The sequence below is a fragment of the Eleutherodactylus coqui genome, chromosome 2, assembly GCF_035609145.1.
Source record: "Eleutherodactylus coqui strain aEleCoq1 chromosome 2, aEleCoq1.hap1, whole genome shotgun sequence".
In the NCBI taxonomy this organism is placed as follows: domain Eukaryota; kingdom Metazoa; phylum Chordata; class Amphibia; order Anura; family Eleutherodactylidae; genus Eleutherodactylus; species Eleutherodactylus coqui.
Genome location: NC_089838.1, coordinates 120,752,775 through 120,771,738, shown reverse-complemented (window position 1 = coordinate 120,771,738; position 18,964 = coordinate 120,752,775). Strand labels below are relative to the sequence as shown.

General features: G+C 41.5%; 1 protein-coding gene across 1 annotated transcript in view; it reads right to left on the bottom strand.

Moving 5' to 3' along the window:
- LOC136610023 (dynein axonemal heavy chain 3-like) overlaps nucleotides 1–18,964 on the bottom strand; it is a 1,175,415-nt gene that overhangs the window by 196,186 nt on the left and 960,265 nt on the right. The window contains exons 62-64 of the mRNA XM_066589293.1: nucleotides 8,693–8,857; nucleotides 5,721–5,905; nucleotides 68–239 (exon numbers count right to left, since the gene is read on the bottom strand). Of these exons, the coding sequence (XP_066445390.1) occupies nucleotides 68–239; nucleotides 5,721–5,905; nucleotides 8,693–8,857 (522 nt within the window). The remainder of the gene's footprint in view (nucleotides 1–67; nucleotides 240–5,720; nucleotides 5,906–8,692; nucleotides 8,858–18,964) is intronic.

Sequence of the window (18,964 nt, the reverse complement as noted above, 5' to 3'; positions counted from 1 at the left end):
TAATAAGTCTGCAGTTAATGCACATGTATACAAAGGCATGTCTTATTAGTTAAACAGCGCTACATACTTGTCGATATTCGGCAGTGAATGGACCCAAATAAGCCACGACACCAGCACTTAGCAACATATCTCCCGCTATGTTCTGGTATGTATCTTCCAGTTGTATGGCTATACCCCTCCAACGCTGCTTCTCTCCACCAAGCCCGTTAATTAGCTTTTCCGCTCGATCCAGCTTCAACCTTAAATAAGTAACAAAAATATGTTATGAAAATGGCTATTATGGCATTATGAACAGTTCTAAAGCAGCATGGGCATTTTTCCTTAATCGCATTGCCGTGCAAAGGTTGCTATCCAGCTGTTACTTTTGTACGAAAGCCAGTTGACAGGATAATTTACTGGAAATGATTAGGTTAGTATTTTTAGAATTTGCTGGTACACGTAGCTTCATTTACATTCTGAATCTGGATCTTTGGTCAGAAACAGTGAGCAGTCGGAGAAGTGACATTAATGGGCAGCACTGTATTGTAATACTGCCTGACAAAGTCATTAGTTGCACGAGGACCTCCGTTGTGTTTCATGTGTCATCTAATACCGAAAGAAAGCACATAGGCAGAGAAGGGCTGATAACTCATTTTTACAGGTTACACATTTACATTATCTAAATGCAATACTACCAGCTACCTTTTGCAAGGCATAACTGAAAAGATGAAAGCCTATAAATCACCAAGATCTGAAACACTAAATCAAAGTAAGAGTCCTTTGATTGAGAAAGCATTTCTGTTATCATTCTCCGTTCAATCCTGTATTAGCAACCTGAATATATTTCCACATTCTATATCAAGTAAATCAGTTAACTTTGCACCCTACTGTGTCTTTCTGCAACTCAATGTGTTCTCTTGCTGACCTACATTTCTATAACTGTATAATTACCAAATTTCTATGTCCATTACTATAATTAGTGACAATGAGCACAGTAATCCGGTAAACTGATCCTATAGCGGCTGCACAGGATCACATTAAGGTTCTTTGTGCAAACAGGTTTTATTCTCTGCATTTTTCAACATAATAAAGATATCATTTGTTCTCTTAAAATGCCCTATATATACTATAAGAAGTATATTATTATCCATACAGTCTCATGTGATAACTGCATTGCACTTCATTAACGTAAAGAACACAGTTAAGGCCCATTTAGACACAATGATTATCGCTCAAAATTCGCTCAAAAGCCATCTTTTGAGTGATAATCATTCGGTCTAAACGTGCTGCCATCGTGCACTGTTCCTTCATTGGTGATCTCTAGCAAGCTAGAAATCCCCAATAACTCTTATCAGCACCGCATGCTGATTTTCTTAGAGGGTGGCGCTGATAGTATTCTGTATCCCGCTGGGACACCAGCTGTAAGCTCTGAGAACAATGCAGCTGTTTGCATTTACAAAACAGCTGCATTGTTCTCCGAGATATCGCGGCAGTATTCCGCTCTGCCTGCATTAACTCTTAAGTAACTAATTAGCCACTTAGAGTTATGCAAAGATGATCTCTGAAAACTGTCACTCAAACTGTCATTTGAGCGATTATCTTTCAGTGTAAATGGGCCTTTAGTTTTAAACTTTGAGATTTCCATCAGCATCCATTGTTCAACTTAAAAGATATTCCTATCTCAAACATTTATGGCATAGCCATGGGATATGTCATAAATATATATGATAGTTAAAGGGGTTGTCCCGCGCCAAAACGGGTTTTTTTTTTTCAACCCCCCCCCCCCCCCCGTTCGGCGCGAGACAACCCCGATGCAGGGGTTAAAAAAGATCACCGGACAGCGCTTACCTGAATCCCCGCGCTCCGGTGACTTCTTACTTACCCGGTGAAGATGGCCGCCGGCATCTTCTCCCTCCGTGGACCGCAGGGCTTCTGTGCGGTCCATTGCCGATTCCAGCCTCCTGATTGGCTGGAATCGGCACGTGACGGGGCGGAGCTACACGGAGCCCCATTGAGAAGATAAGAAGACCCGGACTGCGCAAGCGCGTCTAATTTGGCCATTAGACGGCGAAAATTAGACGGCAACCATGGAGACGAGGACGCCAGCAACGGAACAGGTAAGTGAAAAACTTTTTATAACTTCTGTATGGCTCATAATTAATGCACAATGTACATTACAAAGTGCATTAATATGGCCATACAGAAGTGTATAGACCCACTTGCTGCCGCGGGACAACCCCTTTAAGGATCACAAGTCTGGGACTTACGCTTTTCTACAGAACAGGGATCCTTAGACTTCCTTCACGCTGCCACCACTGGTGGACTAGATTATGAAAACAGTTGAGCTGGCAATTCCATGCTCTTTCTGTAACTTCCACGGAAGTAATTGAGTTATGGAAACAGCAGAGCACAGTGAACAACAACTCAAGAGTTACTGGTGTGACTGGTACTGGTCACCTGCACCTCACAGTAAGGGCTCATGTCCATATTGGGGTTGCATATGAATCGCTGCCCCTACACAACGTATTGCATATGCACAGCGTTGCGTACTCTGTCCATACAAAAGTATAGGGCTCAAGCTGCATGGTATTCCCAGAAATAGAGCATGCTGCAATCTACTTCTCGTGTGTATCTACATGCAGTGTCTACACATTTATGTAAATAGATCAATGAAAGTCCATTTCTTTTCATTGACTCCATTCATCGTGTATCACACAGCTGTGCATCGCATGTATAATACGAGCTGAAAAAACTCCCGTGGACATGAGGCCTAAGAGAAACTGGAGAGCAGGTGACAGGTGAGCTAGAAATAAGTTGCAGACACTGAGGGGCCCTGTAATATCTTGATCTCTGAGAAATCAGGTGATTAAAAAAGCTGCTCCAAGCTTTCAACTATATTCATGTCCAGGCGATGCAAACGTAGTTGAAAATGGCACTGCTGCCAGGGGGCCCAATGCATGTGCGTTATTTGCCCTATGATTAAAGCAACTCTGCACTCACTAAACCCGGCCATTAATACTCGGCTAAGCATGCATGTTTATTTCAGTGGGAAAAGGTGTCTGGCAGCAGCTTATCTGGGTCTGGGGAAATCCACAAGCCTGATCACAACTTCCCCTGGCATCTGCCTCCAAGGGACAGTAGTCTCCTTTATCTTAAGTGTATGGCCCGCTTAAGGCTTTGCTATTATCTGAACATAATATTCATTTGTATAACCAGCTTATTAATTTTTTGCTAATAATATAAGCACCTTATGCCACAGTGTTTATACTGTGCTTTATCTCCAAGCAGGGGCGTAACTAAAGGCTCAGGCGCCCTGATGCAAAAGGTGAGCTGCCCCCCCCCCCTTTATCTGTATCTGTACCCGTACCCATACCTAAACCATGCTGCACAGAGGCATAACTTGAAGCTTCTGGGCCCCAATGCAAAACCTGTAACAGGGCCCCCAACTATAATGCTTTATTCATAGTACTGGGCTCCCTATATGGAGAAGAGAGGCCTTATGGGCCCCCTAAGGCTCCTGGGCCCAGGTGCAACCGCATCCCCTGCACCCTCTATAGTTATGCCCCTGTCTCCAAAGTGCAGCTTCAAAATCTGGCACCTGCATTGGCTTTGCAACTGGTGCCATATAAAGAAAAATCACATTGAGATACACAATTCTAAAGATGCAATTACAAAAGTCCACTTACATCCTTTTACATCAGTCCCTTGCCTTTTAAAGCTTCAGTGTAACAGTTATCAGATAAGAACATTTTAAAGGGGTTGTCTCGCGAAAGCAAGTGGGGTTCAGCACTTCTGTATGGCCATATTAATGCACTTTGTAATATACATCGTGCATTAAATATGAGCCATACAGAAGTTATTCACTTACCTGCACCGTTGGTGGCGTCCCCGTCTCCATGGCTCCGTCTAATTTCGGGGTCTTCTTGCTTTTTTTAGACGCACTTGCGCAGAAGGGTCTTCTCCCTTCTGGTCGTCCGGGCACGAGCGGCGTTCTGGCTCCGCCCCCTTCTACGCGTCATCCCGTAGCTCCGCCCCGTCACGTGTGCCGATTCCAGCCAATCAGGAGGCTGGAATCGGCAATGGACCGCACAGAGCCCACGGTGCACCATGGGAGAAGACCCACGCGGTGCATTGTGGGTGAAGATCCCGGCGGCCATCTTGGTGAAGGAAGAAGTAGGAAGAAGGAAGAAGTCGCAGAGCGGGGATTCGGGTGAGTAATATTTTTTTTTTTATTTTAACACATCCCTTGGGTTTGTCCTGTGCCGAACAGGGGGCCTATGCAAAAAAAAACAAAAAAACCTTTCGGCGCGAGACAACCCCTTTAACCCTCCTTATAACCCTCCATAGCAAGATTATGGTTTAGTACAGAATACTTACTGCAGAATCCCACATTGACCTTACCAAACATTAGATTACTAAGTAGTCCTTAAAAAAGTTTGGATCCGTTATTCACCTCCTACATGTAATATAATTAAATGTAGGCCGGTGTCACACAGATATAAGTGAATTTACGCACAGACTTGCCCTGTGTATTTGTGCAATGGCCGCTGTGTATTTTTGCAAATGTGCATGTTTTAGTGTAATTTCTGCACGTGCAAATTGTGCACATTTGCGCTCGCAGAAGATAAAATAAACACGCAACTGTGCTCTCATTCATTGAAATGTGCAATTAGTGCAAGCAGTTCAATATGAGCTCTTTCGCTGCACAAGTGCGCAGGAATATAAAGCATGCTGTGTACTTTTTTGTGTAACCAAAATGCCCAGGCAAAATACGTGTTTGAAATCAATGGGTTCTATTCATTCGGTATTGCGCACACAAAACGCTGTACAAATACGTTGATGTGACACAGGCACTATTGATGATTATTGAGATGTTATATAAAGTTGAATCTGTTACATAATGTCTAACAACGTGTCAAACATGAACATTAAAGGGGTTGTCCCGCGCCGAAATGTTTTTTTTTTTTTTTTCAACCCCCCCCCTGTTCGGCGCGAGACAACCCCGATGCAGGGGTTAAAAAAGAACACCGGACAGCGCTTACCTGAATCCCCGCGCTCCGGTGACTTCTTACTTACCCGGTGAAGATGGCCGCCGGCATCTTCTCCCTCCGTGGACCGCAGGGCTTCTGTGCGGTCCATTGCCGATTCCAGCCTCCTGATTGGCTGGAATCGGCACGTGACGGGGCGGAGCTACACGGAGCTACACGGAGCCCCATTGAGAAAAGCAGAAGACCCGGACTGCGCAAGCGCGTCTAATTTGGCCATTAGACGGCGAAAATTAGACGGCAACCATGGAGACGAGGACGCCAGCAACGGAACAGGTAAGTAAATAACTTTTGATAACTTCTGTATGGCTCATAATTAATGCACAATGTACATTACAAAGTGCATTAATATGGCCATACAGAAGTGTATAGACCCACTTGCTGCCGCGGGACAACCCCTTTAAGGCCCAATGTCCACGGGCGGATTTGATTTACGGAACCCGCATGGAAGATCCACAAATCAAGTCGCCCATAGGGATGCATTAGCATCCGCAGGACATTAAAAAGCATGCGCATGTGATTTTTTATGGATCACATGCGCGGAAAGACATTACAGCATGCTCCATTTTCCTGTGGATCCCGCACGGACGGCTTCCATTGAAGTAAAAATATTTATAAAATGACAAAACATTTAAAATCCATAAATCACATAGTGACATAGGTAAGGCAACCTCAGACACTCTGCAAACTACTTACATGGTCAGATTTATGTTTTCCTCAAGGCTTTTTTTCTCTGTTAGTTTCTGGGATAACCGATCCTGAAGATCTTTTAGTTTAGCGGTTACTTCCTTTAGCTCTTTTCGCTTGATTTTTAGTTTCTCCATGTGAATCTTTAAATCGGTCTCCGCTGCTTCCAGTCTTTGACGTTTTGGAGCTACAATCTTTTAAGAAGATAAATATAGAAACATTGAAAACAAAAAAGTTCAACTTGTTGTTTATGCTACAAAATTTGTAGTTTTGTAATCAGCGCTAAAAAGTTGCTTCCCTTCCTGCCATCTTTTTTGTATGAAATGTATAACAAATATAGCGTCATCACTATCCTATTTCATAGCGGTATTTGAGACGTTATACATATCTCTGTCTGTATTTACACCTATGTGATCTTATATCTGACCAAAGGTGATGAAATAAGGTATTTCTTTAGCAGCACATTTCAATGTCCCATTTAAAATATTTACTACCCTCCTGTTAATAGAAGACCCTTTGCTTTGCCTTTCGGCACATTGCATACATAAAACAAGAGCTAGCCAGCATGGATTTCTCTTGATATAGTAAAGACTCTCATCATTTGTGACAAGGTGATAACACAAATGACCTTTAACAATAAAAGAATGGATGGTGCAAAGGTCTAATAGCTAAATATGTTTGGAAAATGAAATGTACATGATGTACTTTATGGACTGGGTTAGACTAACAATTGCATGGGATTTCACCTAAGAACAGTTTATAAAACTTCATGAAACAGAGATTTTGTTTCATTTAGAAATTAAGTGAACAATATAGGGAAAAATGTTATTTCCGACGAAGCAAAAAATATATATTGAAGAAATGCATTTATCCTATTTGATCAAAATGAAACAAAATATTATATTAAATGAATACAATATACTAACATCAACACTGTTGGGCTCAATATACACTAGGTCGAGGGCACACAGTTGGTTTATATGAGAGATAACTCTCTTGGTGTATGTGCTGATGGGCCCATAGACTATTGTTAGCCAATTATATGTTAAAATGGTGACCTATTGGCTAATGTTTGGCCAGTATGTCTCAGAACTCGTAATCTCTACTGTACTGAAAAGCATCCAGGCGTACACTCAGATAGCCCTTTCAAGACCATTTTGTAAATGTAACCTTACTACTACTTTCACTACTATTAGTAATACCAATTATGATAATCATCATTAGCGTTGAGAGAACAAATCCAGTAGAACTCTGTTTTGGGTCAAACTTTACTAAAAGTTCAGTGTAGGTTTTGGCAAAATTCTACCTGAAACAGGGTTCTACTGTTTCAGTTCTCTAAACACTAGTCCCAAACACTGGTATCTAAGACTGTTGAAGAGCCATAAAAGCCTAATATAACACTCTCAGAGTGTTATTCTGGGCTACTATAGCTCTCAGATAGTGTTATTCACCAGTTTTAGGAGTGCTGTTGAACTTTCTTTTTGGACCAAACTTCTTCGGACCGAACTTTTGAAACGTTCTCTCAACACTGATCATCATGATTCAACAACAGTTGTTTCTTTGGAGATGCTTAGTGGACCCATAGTGATAGTGGGTAATAGTTTACCATTATAGAAGCAAATATTCAAACAATGTTAGGAAAAATAATTGTAAACTAAGAATAATTTAGAATATAAATTGTATGTTCATTTCATATCTCTTTATTAATACTATATAATGTTAACTTGTACAAGTTTCTAATATACTTCGCAAATATGTTGTGTTTGACTAATTTACTACCCTGTTTCCCTGAAAATAAGACATACCCTGAAAATAAGACAGAGCATGATTTTTCTAGAATTTTTCACGATACAAAATGATTTTTCAGGCTTTTTGAGGATGCTTGAAATATACGTCCTACTCCAAAATTAAGCGCTGCTAACAGTTAATTTAAAAAGTCAATTTAAATAGTGTCCAGGCAGCTAAACATGTAAAAAAGTTAAACCTTTTTGAACAAAAATTAATATAAGACACTGTCTTATTTTCGAGGGAAACATGGTAACATAAAAGTGGGAGTGAATCACACAACTTGGTATTGTTCAGTTCTCAGCACTGCATTTCCTTACAGGTGTATCACGTTGGGATATACAACATAGGGTAGACTAGTCTTCAGACTGGCACACTGCTATATTTCTCTATGTTGTACTCAGTCCTTTTGGTATTTCATGTTTTGAATGAACTTATTGTGACCTTCAAGCTTAAAGCCGTACTGGCCCTTTGTAGTAAAGTCATTCTCAATGAATGAAAATAATAAAAGACAGGCATGAAACAGCTCTGATGAAGATATTAAAAAGCCTGCAATATACAGACAACACTAAGATTAAGGCTTATACCCTGTGACGGATAATCAACAAAGATTGACACGCCAATGAGAGATCTGCTTTCAGCCAGGGATCGTAGTAATCAAACTGTCATTCTTCAAGTCAACAAACAAAAGAAGTTTGCCAGAAAGATAACAGAAAAGATCCCCCGGGAACATAACCGTGCATTATTTTGGCATCTCCACACAATACTGCATATTTTTTATTAACCCTGATGTACTGGTCCTGACTTCAATACAAGCAAAATTTAGGCATAAAAAGTAAAAAATATCATTCACAGACTATTCCTATATACAGTCTGAACAGTACTTTAGACGCGCCAGATTAAAGCTGTATGCATAGATAGCCGAAGACAGGATACATGTATATATACCGTACATATAGATATACTAAACCTTGATTGATTGCAAGGTTTGTGCATATGTACGTTAAATTATACATCTATAGTACAAAGTGGAGTGTGAGACTAGGAAACCATCCAAGCCTGTATGAATAAAGAAGCAGGAAAGAACCGAGCCGTCCTTATATTGTATTAACATTCAACTCACCATGCTTTGCCTATACAAATTTAACAAGATGAAAGTTTGATGCCTATGAAGAATCTTAGGACACAGTCGTTACCTTGGCAACCTTGTCATAGACTTCAATGGCCCTGACCCAGCTACAAAGCCCTTCACAGGCTGAAGAGACATTCTTAATGACAGCTGACTGGAACTCCGGATTGCTGATAAAATCTCTTCTTATCTGGGCAATAACCTTTGACGGAATATTGTCTTTATCGAATTCCTAGGAAACAAAATAGCAGTAATTAATGGCAAATTACAGTGTTTCCATAATACAATGATACAAAGGTCTAAGCTAATATAAATCCCACACAACACAGTGTTATTATAGAAAAATAATGCAGACAATTCCTCTTATTATGTTTCTGATTTCTTAATTTATGTATATAAAACAAACAAGATTAGACGGTGCTTCTCCAACAAAGTGAACTAAATTTATGCAAGTGCACGGTACTGCGACTGTAATGCAAGAGCTAACATACAAAAAGGCTGCAACAGCACTTTGCAAGTGCCAAGAAATCTGCCAACATCAAATATATGAAGTTTGAAATGTGTTGATTATGGCCCCCATGCACCTGATGTGTGACCGCAAGGGCACGGCAAATTTGTAAGGTGCAGTTTCCTTTCCCAGGATATGATAAGACACAAGATCTCTTGTGCATGAGTGCTCTGCCCAAAAGTAAAGAACGTAAGTGCTGCTTTGTTTTCTCCTCGGTTACGGGAGCACTGAGGCATACCTAAAAGCTTGTGTTTGGTGTACTGCCTGTTTTTTATATATATATATATATATATATATATATATATATATATATATGAATATGCATCAGATTTTTTTAGACAATTCCTCTGTATAATCTGTTTTGAACATTATTTCTTTGATATGTCGAAACACCATTTAGCTAAATGCAGAAAACGCCGGCTACAAAAGTTGTGTTTAAAAAAAAAAAACATGTGTGTGCTTATTCCTTGATCCATCCCTAGTTTAGAGGGTTTGTCTAGTTTGGAGATAGTATACTAATCAATTCTGAATTAATAAAGCAGGTCCTCTGTTCAGGATGCCCATCTCTAAGGCTGCATTCAGACGAACGTATATCGGCTCGGTTTTCACGCCGAGCCGATATACGTTGTCCTCATGTGCAGGGGGGAGGCTGGAAGAGCCCAGGAGCAGGAACTGAGCTCCCGCCCCCTCTCTGCCTCCTCTCCGCCCCCCTGCACTATTTGCAATGGGGAGAGGTGGAACGGGGGCGGGGCTAATTCCCGGAACTTAGCCCCGCCCCCGTTCCGCCTCCTTTCATTGCAAATAGTGCAGGGGGGCGGAGAGGAGGCAGAGAGGGGGCGGGAGCTCAGTTTCTGCTCCTGGGCTCTTCCAGCCTCCCCACCCTGCACCTGAGGACAACGTATATCGGCTCGGTGTGAAAACCGAGCCGATATACGTTCGTGTGAATGCACCCTTAGCTAGAGGGCAGAGCAGTTACATAAAACATTTCTTGTTTTGGAGGACCTGCCCTGCATTACACAGTCAACCCATTGATTTAAATGGGAACCTTGAAATATTTAGCTTTCTCGTTGGTGCTGCTGCAAGAAAACTGAATACTTACTACCAGATTTCCCCACAGATAACACCTGATTGGAGTCCAAGTAGCAGAACACCATAAGATTCACTTACTGTGAATGCAAACTTAACAAGCAAGGATTTTCTAGAGTGGACAGCACTATTAGGCCTTAGTCAGACGGGCGTTTTTAGCCGCGATTTGCGCATGCGCATGCGTCCGGTGATTTTATAAAACCATTGCTTTGCAATGGTATCGGACACATGAGCGCTTTTTATGCGCTCGTCCGATAAATTATAGAACAGAAATCGCAGATCGCACCTATCTGCGATCTGCGATTCCTGTTCTCTTCTCTATATGCGCTCAATGGGGCCGGCGGCAGCAGCGCCGACCCCATTGAGAACATATAGAAGACAAATCATTCTTCTCTGCCACAGCTGTAACAGCTGTGACAGAGAAGAACGATGTTTGCCCATTGAATTCAATGGAGCCGGCAATACAGCCGCTCCATTGAAAGCAATGGGCTGCCGGCGTGCGCGGGGTGAATTGTCGGGAAGGGCTTAAATATATAAGCCCTTCCCTGCAATTCATCCTAAAATGTGTTAAAATAAAAAAAAATTGTATACTCACCTTTCCGCTGCAGCCGGAGTCCAGCCGCGGCCGCTGTCAGTTCTCCTGAACTGCTTCTAGGCACTATTCAGCCGGCGGGGCTTTAAAATCCCCGTCTGCTGAATGATCTGCCTCTGATTGGTCACAGCCCTGACCAATCAGAGGCAGGTTTCACTCACACACCCATTCATGAATTCATGAATGGGTGAGTGACTGCTGCCTCTCAGCGCTGAGCCAATCAGGGGCAGGTCTGACTCACATCCATTCATGAATTCATGAATGGGTGTGAGTGAGACATGCCTCTGATTGGCTCAGCGCTGAGCCAATCAGGGGGCAGGTCTGACTCACACCCCCTTCACACCCACTGCAGGACGGCCGCGCGGAGCTCCGGCTGCCGGGAGAAGGTGAGTATATATATATTTTTTATTTTTACACATTTTAGGATGAATTGCAGGGAAGGGCTTATATATTTAAGCCCTTCCCGACAATTCATTCCGGGCTCGCCCGCAGCGCATTGCTTTAAATGGAGCCGGCTCTATTGCCGTCTCCATTGAATGCAATGCGCTGGACAGCTCCGGCCCGTTTCTAATGAAACGCGGCTAGGAGCAGATTTTCGGGCGATTTGCGCGCACCGGTCACGCGATTTGCGGATGCGCATCCGTCATGCGATCCGCAAATCGCGTGAAAAAACGCCCGTGTGACTAAGGCCTCAATGGGATATGCCCCTTGATGGAGTTAGGGGCTCATTTCAGGCCCCATTATATGTCAGGTTGACCACCATGAGCCTACTATCTTTACTGTGGGAGGATAATTTATTACTGGGAATTTGAGTTTCCCGCCAGCTTGGTCATATCATATTACAACATTTCCATGGCTGAAAAAGCTAGTCAATAATAATAATAAATTATCAAATTGCTATTTAAGCAAATTACTCAAATTCAGAACTGTATCTCCACTAGTAGAGCAACGTCATATAGGTTGTGCATATGCACATATAGGTTTTACCATAAAATAAGATTTATTGCGCATCTTGGTTGCTATATCAATCAAGTTGTTACTATCCCTTCAGCATCTATTACTGTTGCTAGTTATTCCTTGTAAAATGTAACCAGTTAATCTTCTTGAATAGGTTTTGTTATGTTGAGGACAACAGCTTAAAGTACTTATGTGGTCAATATTTTATTATTAGAGATGAGCGAACGTACTCGGTAAGGGCGATTTCGCAATCGAGCACCGCGACTTTCGAGTACTTCACTACTCGGGTAAAAAGTACTCGGGTGCGCTGTGGGTGAGCGGGGGGTTGCAGCGGGGAGTGGGGGGGAGAGGGAGAGAGAGAGGGCTCCCCCCTGTTCCCCGCTGCTACCCCCCACTCCCCTCTCCCCTCTGCAACCGAACGCCCCACAGCGCACCCGAGTACTTTTCACCCGAGTATTGAAGTACTCGAAAATCGCGGTGCTCGATTGCGAAATCGCCCTTACCGAGTACGTTCGCTCATCTCTATTTATTATACTTTTTACTATGTTAAGATGATTTTCATAAAAAAAAACTAAAATGGTTACCAAAGTTTTTGTAAATGTGTTTGCCCATTATCCCAGAATGAGTAATCACTTTTTTGTTGTGTGAAAATATGATAGAAGTGAGCAGGTAAAAACCTTCTGTTTTAAGAAAGCCTTGGTGTATGCCAAATTGCTTGAGAAAGGGGTAGGCTCATCCTTTATAGGCCTACTGAGCTTTAGCTTACTATGTTTTACTTACAGAGATATTGCAAGTTTTGTGGTTTGCTTTCGTAATTGTCACATACCGAACACAGGAGAGGGAGAGGTGGGATGATACCTATTGATCCCACCTCAGTCCTCGATCACTCTAGCGGTATTGTAAGCATGAAGTCATTACAAAACAGGCTGATTTGTACCCAGCTTCCTCAGGGCTTCTGCATGCATGCGAAGCGAAAGCTCAAATCACCACCTGATCCGTTCTAACGCACTCCAGAGCTCTACACTGCCCATACACAGCTGCCACCACCAATGTTCACGGGCATTGGACCCAATTTATGAATTATTAATACAATCTTCGGAGTATTATGGTTCATTGTTAAAATGGACAAGGCTTGAACTGATAAATTGAAGATTTATTCTAGAAAAGGTCTAGCAGTGCAACATATACAAAATGTACAAAAGGGTACAAGGAAGAAAGTTGTTGCATGGGAGAATAAGGAATACAGTATGAATACACACTCAGCAGATTTAAATTAAACAAGAGAAATTAAAAGAATGTTACTAAATGTTGCGATACACGGCCCAAAGTGGTCTGGGTGGCGGAGATCTAGAACATAGGCAAGTCCATATACCACAGTATAGCTCCGTAGATTGACCAATTGGACCTGAGGGACCCCGCATTTTAAAGGGCCCCTAGTACACACCTCCTCCCCGCCCTCTCTGAGGTCATACAGAGAATGAAGGGTGGGACTTGTAGGAACTCTGAGGAATTATAATTATTTATTTTTGGTCATATCTCAGTGGGAGGGCCTCTGATCGTGAAGATATGCCAGACATATTTCTGGTCATGATTTTATCTGCGTGTGAATACCAAACATACAGCCAAAATCATAAGCAAAGATGGAGCTACGTAATTTGAGAGGGTCCCTGAGTGCTTAAAGCACTGTGAGTGGATGTGTTTTGTCTGTCTGGGACACACGATTTTGAAAATCTAATTCATATCCGTCTGGGACCTTCACACAACCAAATATTCTTATTAAAGATTTCCCCAATATGAATTCTTTCAGCCCTAGCCTGTCTGGAAGAGGGAGGATCTAGCCCGCTAATAGAAGAATGTTTTTTCTGAAACTTAATTAACACATGCATGGTCTATATCCTCATGCTAATACCACCCAACCAATACGGGTGGGAGAGAAAGAATGGGGGGGGGGGGGGGGTTACATACATCACAGCACAGCTTTTGTCCAGGCTCATGAGACAATGCTTTTCCTACATGCACATATCAACAGGCTGGGGTAAAAAGCTGCCAAACCTGTCGCTTCTTTCCACCTATTCAGGGATTATACAGTGGATACAAAATTGACTGCTGGATATAGGCTGAATATAAGTCAAGGTACACAGAAAAAAATGGCTGACGTAACGGCCTAACGTCTCTAGGTACAAAATTTTATACATCATCACAGTAAGCATTTTTGCAAGGGTGACAGCCATAGTGTTTTATGCCTTGGACTTGGCCTAAAAACTGATAATAAATATAAGTGCACTTCCTGTTGTCACTTTTAAGAACATAATCGCTAAACTAGGTATATTGCAATTTTTATGTTCAGGGTAGAAACACTCTGAAAGTACCCTATTTAAATTAGTACGCTAAGTACTAAAACATGCAAAAAGAAAACAAAAAACCTCTGAAGATGAAAAAATATAATTTGTTGATGAAGATATTCCGTTACACTACATCTACAGTTCATTGTGTTTTTTTTGCAGACAGAAGTTGTTAGAAATGGTGCCTTGATCAGAGATAATATACAAGATCAAGCATCAAATATTTTCGCTCGTTAACTAAACTGTGATATGATGAAGAAAATGCGCTACATAAGTAAACATGTTAAAATATTAAGCAGTCTCTGGAACGGTTTGACATCATTCCGCCTGTCACATTCTCCCAAAGCTTAAAAAATTCAGGTCTGAAGCAAAGTGTTGGAGTGAAAAGAGTTAGAGTGCATTGATGTTTAAGTTAAAGAAAGACAAGATGTCACCTAAAAGATAAGAAAAAGATATAGCAAACCCCTATATTCTTTCATCTTACAAACTGCTGACTGAAAGAGAGCCATAAAATTTATTCTACAAATTCAACGCTTGAGAGAAAACACAATCTATCTTCTTACAGTTGGAGAAAGATTTGTTGGGTAAAATGTAAGGAGACAGTAGTAGTCTAGAGAAGGATAAAGCAACTGCAGTTTTATGTGACAGTAAAGGGATAATAAAAAGTATCCACCTATGCGTTTAGAAAAAAAAAAGAATAAAAAGCGTGGGTCTAGTTCTCAAGGCTAATAAAGCACTAAAAAAAGCACACTTATAATTATAGGTAATCTAGTCAGATGCAGGTTATAGGGGTAAAAGATTCATTTTCTACTTTTCTGAAGGGACTGGGATCTTTCTTTCCGAATACTGGTAACCACATCCTCTGCCCTGTCTGTCCTAGCCCTGCTGTGCCAGGAGAGAACACTTAGTAACACTGTGCGCTAATAGTTAGCAAGTGTTTTTTTCCCAGTGCTAGGAAAGGTAGGACAGGTTGTGTACAGCAGACTGTGAATAGAGCATGTAGTTTCTGATGTAAGGGAAGAAAGGCCACTACGTACTCTGCTAAGCAGAGTCTGCTGTACTGTATAGTTCCTCTAAATAACACAATCATACAGATGTCATGTAGTACCACTATTCATAGGCTAAATAATACCTCTACGTCATGACCATACATTACTAAAACATAGTGATTGAATAATACCACCATACTGTTACTGCATAAAAACACTATACAAACACCAATATTAATACCATATAGTGACCACATATTGCCACATACCGGCTCTTTCCAGGCACTCTGCAAAACGTAACAGTGATTATAGTACTGTTAAATTCAGTGATAGACAGGTGATGATTAGAGTCGATCGTGTTCCCTTTTCTTCTTCATCTGACAGACCATCATGACAACTTCTGTTGACCATGACTAGTCTTTGCTGAGTTTGCTGCCTAGACATCTTTGACATCTCATTTTTTGCAGCACCCTTCCACCTATTACACATCCTTTAGACAAGTTTCCCATCTTGGTGTCTGTTTAACAATCCTAACTAGTAACCCCAATACAGTAATGGTGCCTTTCTCACAATAATAGCATCCTCTTACTGCGTTTACAAAGTAATAGTGCCTTCTCAGTACCATTACAGTATTATAGTGCTTTAATGGTGTCCCTTTTGTGCAATTGTCACAGTAATAGTGCCCCCTTACTGCTCCTACACAGTGATAGTGGTCGCTTAGTGTTCCCACACAGCAAAAGTGCCTCTGAAAAATACTCAACCCTATTTCCTCAATGAACAGAGCAAGTCAAGTCACATGCCTCTGCCAACCTGTGACCTGCAGATCTAAAGTAGCCTGCAACCTACAGGAGTGCACGGCAGGGCAGGGAACCAATGGCTCCCTACTCCTCCATATTATTCAACTGTATCTGCATCCTGACTAAGCACTTATAATTGAGCACGCTGAAATTAGTTAGCTCAAAGCAAAAGTGGCAGATCTTATTTCTATTGTGTTCTGAGGAACCTGTGATATTTGTTAAAGAGCCCCAGGATTTCAGTTGGGGAAAACTGATCTATAATATTATAGTTAAAATTGGAAATTTTCAAAAAATTGGAGAGTTCCAATGCACAATAGCACATTGATAAGTGAAGTTCTGTAGGAGTAGTATATTGACAAACAGCTACTTATGCATATGATACTCTTCTTGGACTTAATTTATTAATGTGCCATTGTTCTAGAAGCTAAAAGTAAACCTGCATGTCAGTGAACCATTATCCTTTGACCTATGGTATAAATGTGTCTTTTTAGTAACCCAAGTATGAGTCTGTGATTCATCTGGATTTCCAAATATCAATTTGTCAGTAGTCTAAAAATCTTATGTTCTATGGAATAATATTCTAGAAACCCAATTGAGTAAATAAACAGTGTTCTGATCCTGTGTCATTTTGATTCTAGACCCAAAGGTTGTAACCATTTGTGCTAGAGTATACACAATATTTTACAAACTGATCTGTATCATAATTGAAACATTTAATAACTTTATTTTGCTTTATCAAACAGCTTAAATGATTAAGATAGTGTCAGATCGTCTCAGAAATATGCTTTATGATAAGGCATATAAAAACAAGTCATATGTGTGGATTAATTGCAATAACTTTGATTTCTAAAAGGCTCAAGTCACCATATAATACAAAGCTGTTAATCATACCTACTTTTCATTAAAGCCATTAAAACCAACTTGTGAAGTATTTTTGTCTTTCATATTTCTCACATTAGACCCCACGGTGAAATGTAAAATATCATAACCACAAAGGCACAACAAAGACAATAAAAAAGCAAAAGGAGCAAGACATGAAAGAGACCTAAAAAAGGAAATATTAAAGCAAGCAGTACAAAGCCGCAGATACTTAAAAAGATTTTCTAACTAATAAACTTGTGTTAATGTAGGCTGTAAAGTAAGGGATGTGCTTAAAGATGATGACTAAGTTTAGATAAGTTGAATCAGCTAAGCTGTGAAATATATAATATATATATGTATTTAACGTTTCCCTTAACAATATTATTCCTCAGCATGAGTATAAGGTTGTATTTCTAAAAAAAATGATTGATAAAAAGAATATATAATATGTGTTTCTAGGTCAATAACTATGTCAACATTCATAAGCCCAAAAATACTTTATTATATGTAGACCATTCTCAAGGTCCACATACACATTTCGGCTTATATAAATGCTAGTAATTAGAGATGAGCGAGTATACTCTCTAAGGCACATTACTCGAGCGAGTAGTGCCTTAGCCGAGTATCTCCCTGCTCGTCTCTAAAGATTCGGGGGCTGGCAGTCATTGCGGGGGGAGCAGGGGAGCAGGGGGGGAGAGAGGGAGAAAAAGACTAATTTAGGTTCGCCTAAACAAGAAGGGCCTACATTCCAAGCAATAGTTCAACATTTGTGCCAAAGGCATACAGCAGCCCATTATATGTCCTGCAGGTTTATACAAAGTATATATGACTAGTCCTATCTAGGTGCGGTACCAACAAAGATGGCCACAGATATTTAAAGGGGTTGTCCCGCGCCAAAACGGGTTTTTTTTTTATTCAATAGGCCCCCCGTTCGGCGCGAGACAAACCCAAGGGGTGGGTTAAAAAAAAAAAAGATTTAGTACTTACCCGAATCCCCGCGCTGCGGCGACTTCTTACTTACCTTACCAAGATGGCCGCCGGGATCTTCACCCACGATGCACCGCGGGTCTTCTCCCATGGTGCACCGTGGGCTCTGTGCGGTCCATTGCCGATTCCAGCCTCCTGATTGGCTGGAATCGGCACACGTGACGGGGCGGAGCTACGAGGACCAGCTCTCCGGCACGAGCGGCCCCATTCACCAGGGAGAAGACCGGACTGCGCAAGAGCGTCTAATCGGGCGATTAGATGCTGAAATTAGACGGCACCATGGCGACGGGGACGCTAGCAATGGAGCAGGTAAGTGAATAACTTCTGTATGGCTCATAATTAATGCACGATGTATATTACAAAGTGCATTAATATGGCCATACAGAGGTGCTGAACCCCACTTTCTTTCGCGGGACAACCCCTTTAACAATTGAGTTCCTCTATCAACAAAAACCCAAACTAAAAACAGTAACTCAATATACATTGGTATAGGTCACAATAAGACATTGCAGTAAATACTATTACTAATACAGTAGTATTAATACCATTCAATAGTTAAAGTTCAATAGGTACAATTTGATAGTGAATAGAGATGAGCGAACGTACTCGTTTCGAGTACTTACGCGCCCGAGTACCGCCATTTTCGAGTACTTCAGTACTCGGGTGAAAAGATTCGGGGGGCGCCGGGGGGCGGGGAGAGGCGTGGCGGTGCGGGGGGTAGCAGCGGGGAACAGGGGGGAGCCCTCTCTCTCTCCCTCTCCCCCCCACTCCCCACTGCTACCCCCGTGCCGCCACGGCGCCCCCCGAATTGTTTCGCCCGAGTACGGAAGTACTCGGAAATCGCGGTATTCGGGCGAAAAAGGGGCATGGCCGAGCACGTTCGCTCATCTCTAATAGTGAACACATTAAAATGTGTCAAAACACCAAACTTAGTCAATTGTATGTTAATATGAAATGATACATATCGTTTTCTGAATTCTAACTTTTCCAGATTTTCTAAGTTTACAATTCTTAAAATGTAGCTGTTGTTTTAGGTGCCTTTTCAGAATAATTCATTGTGTGTACATGAGGAATAACACTATTTCTGTCACTGCCTGACTTGCATTCTGCATTTGTCACCAATATCTCCTCTGCAGGCTCTATCTCTAATTGTTATTTTTTCTTGAGCTTGCTTTTGTAGATTAGCTGCAATAACCCCCATACACTGTACACAGAAAATA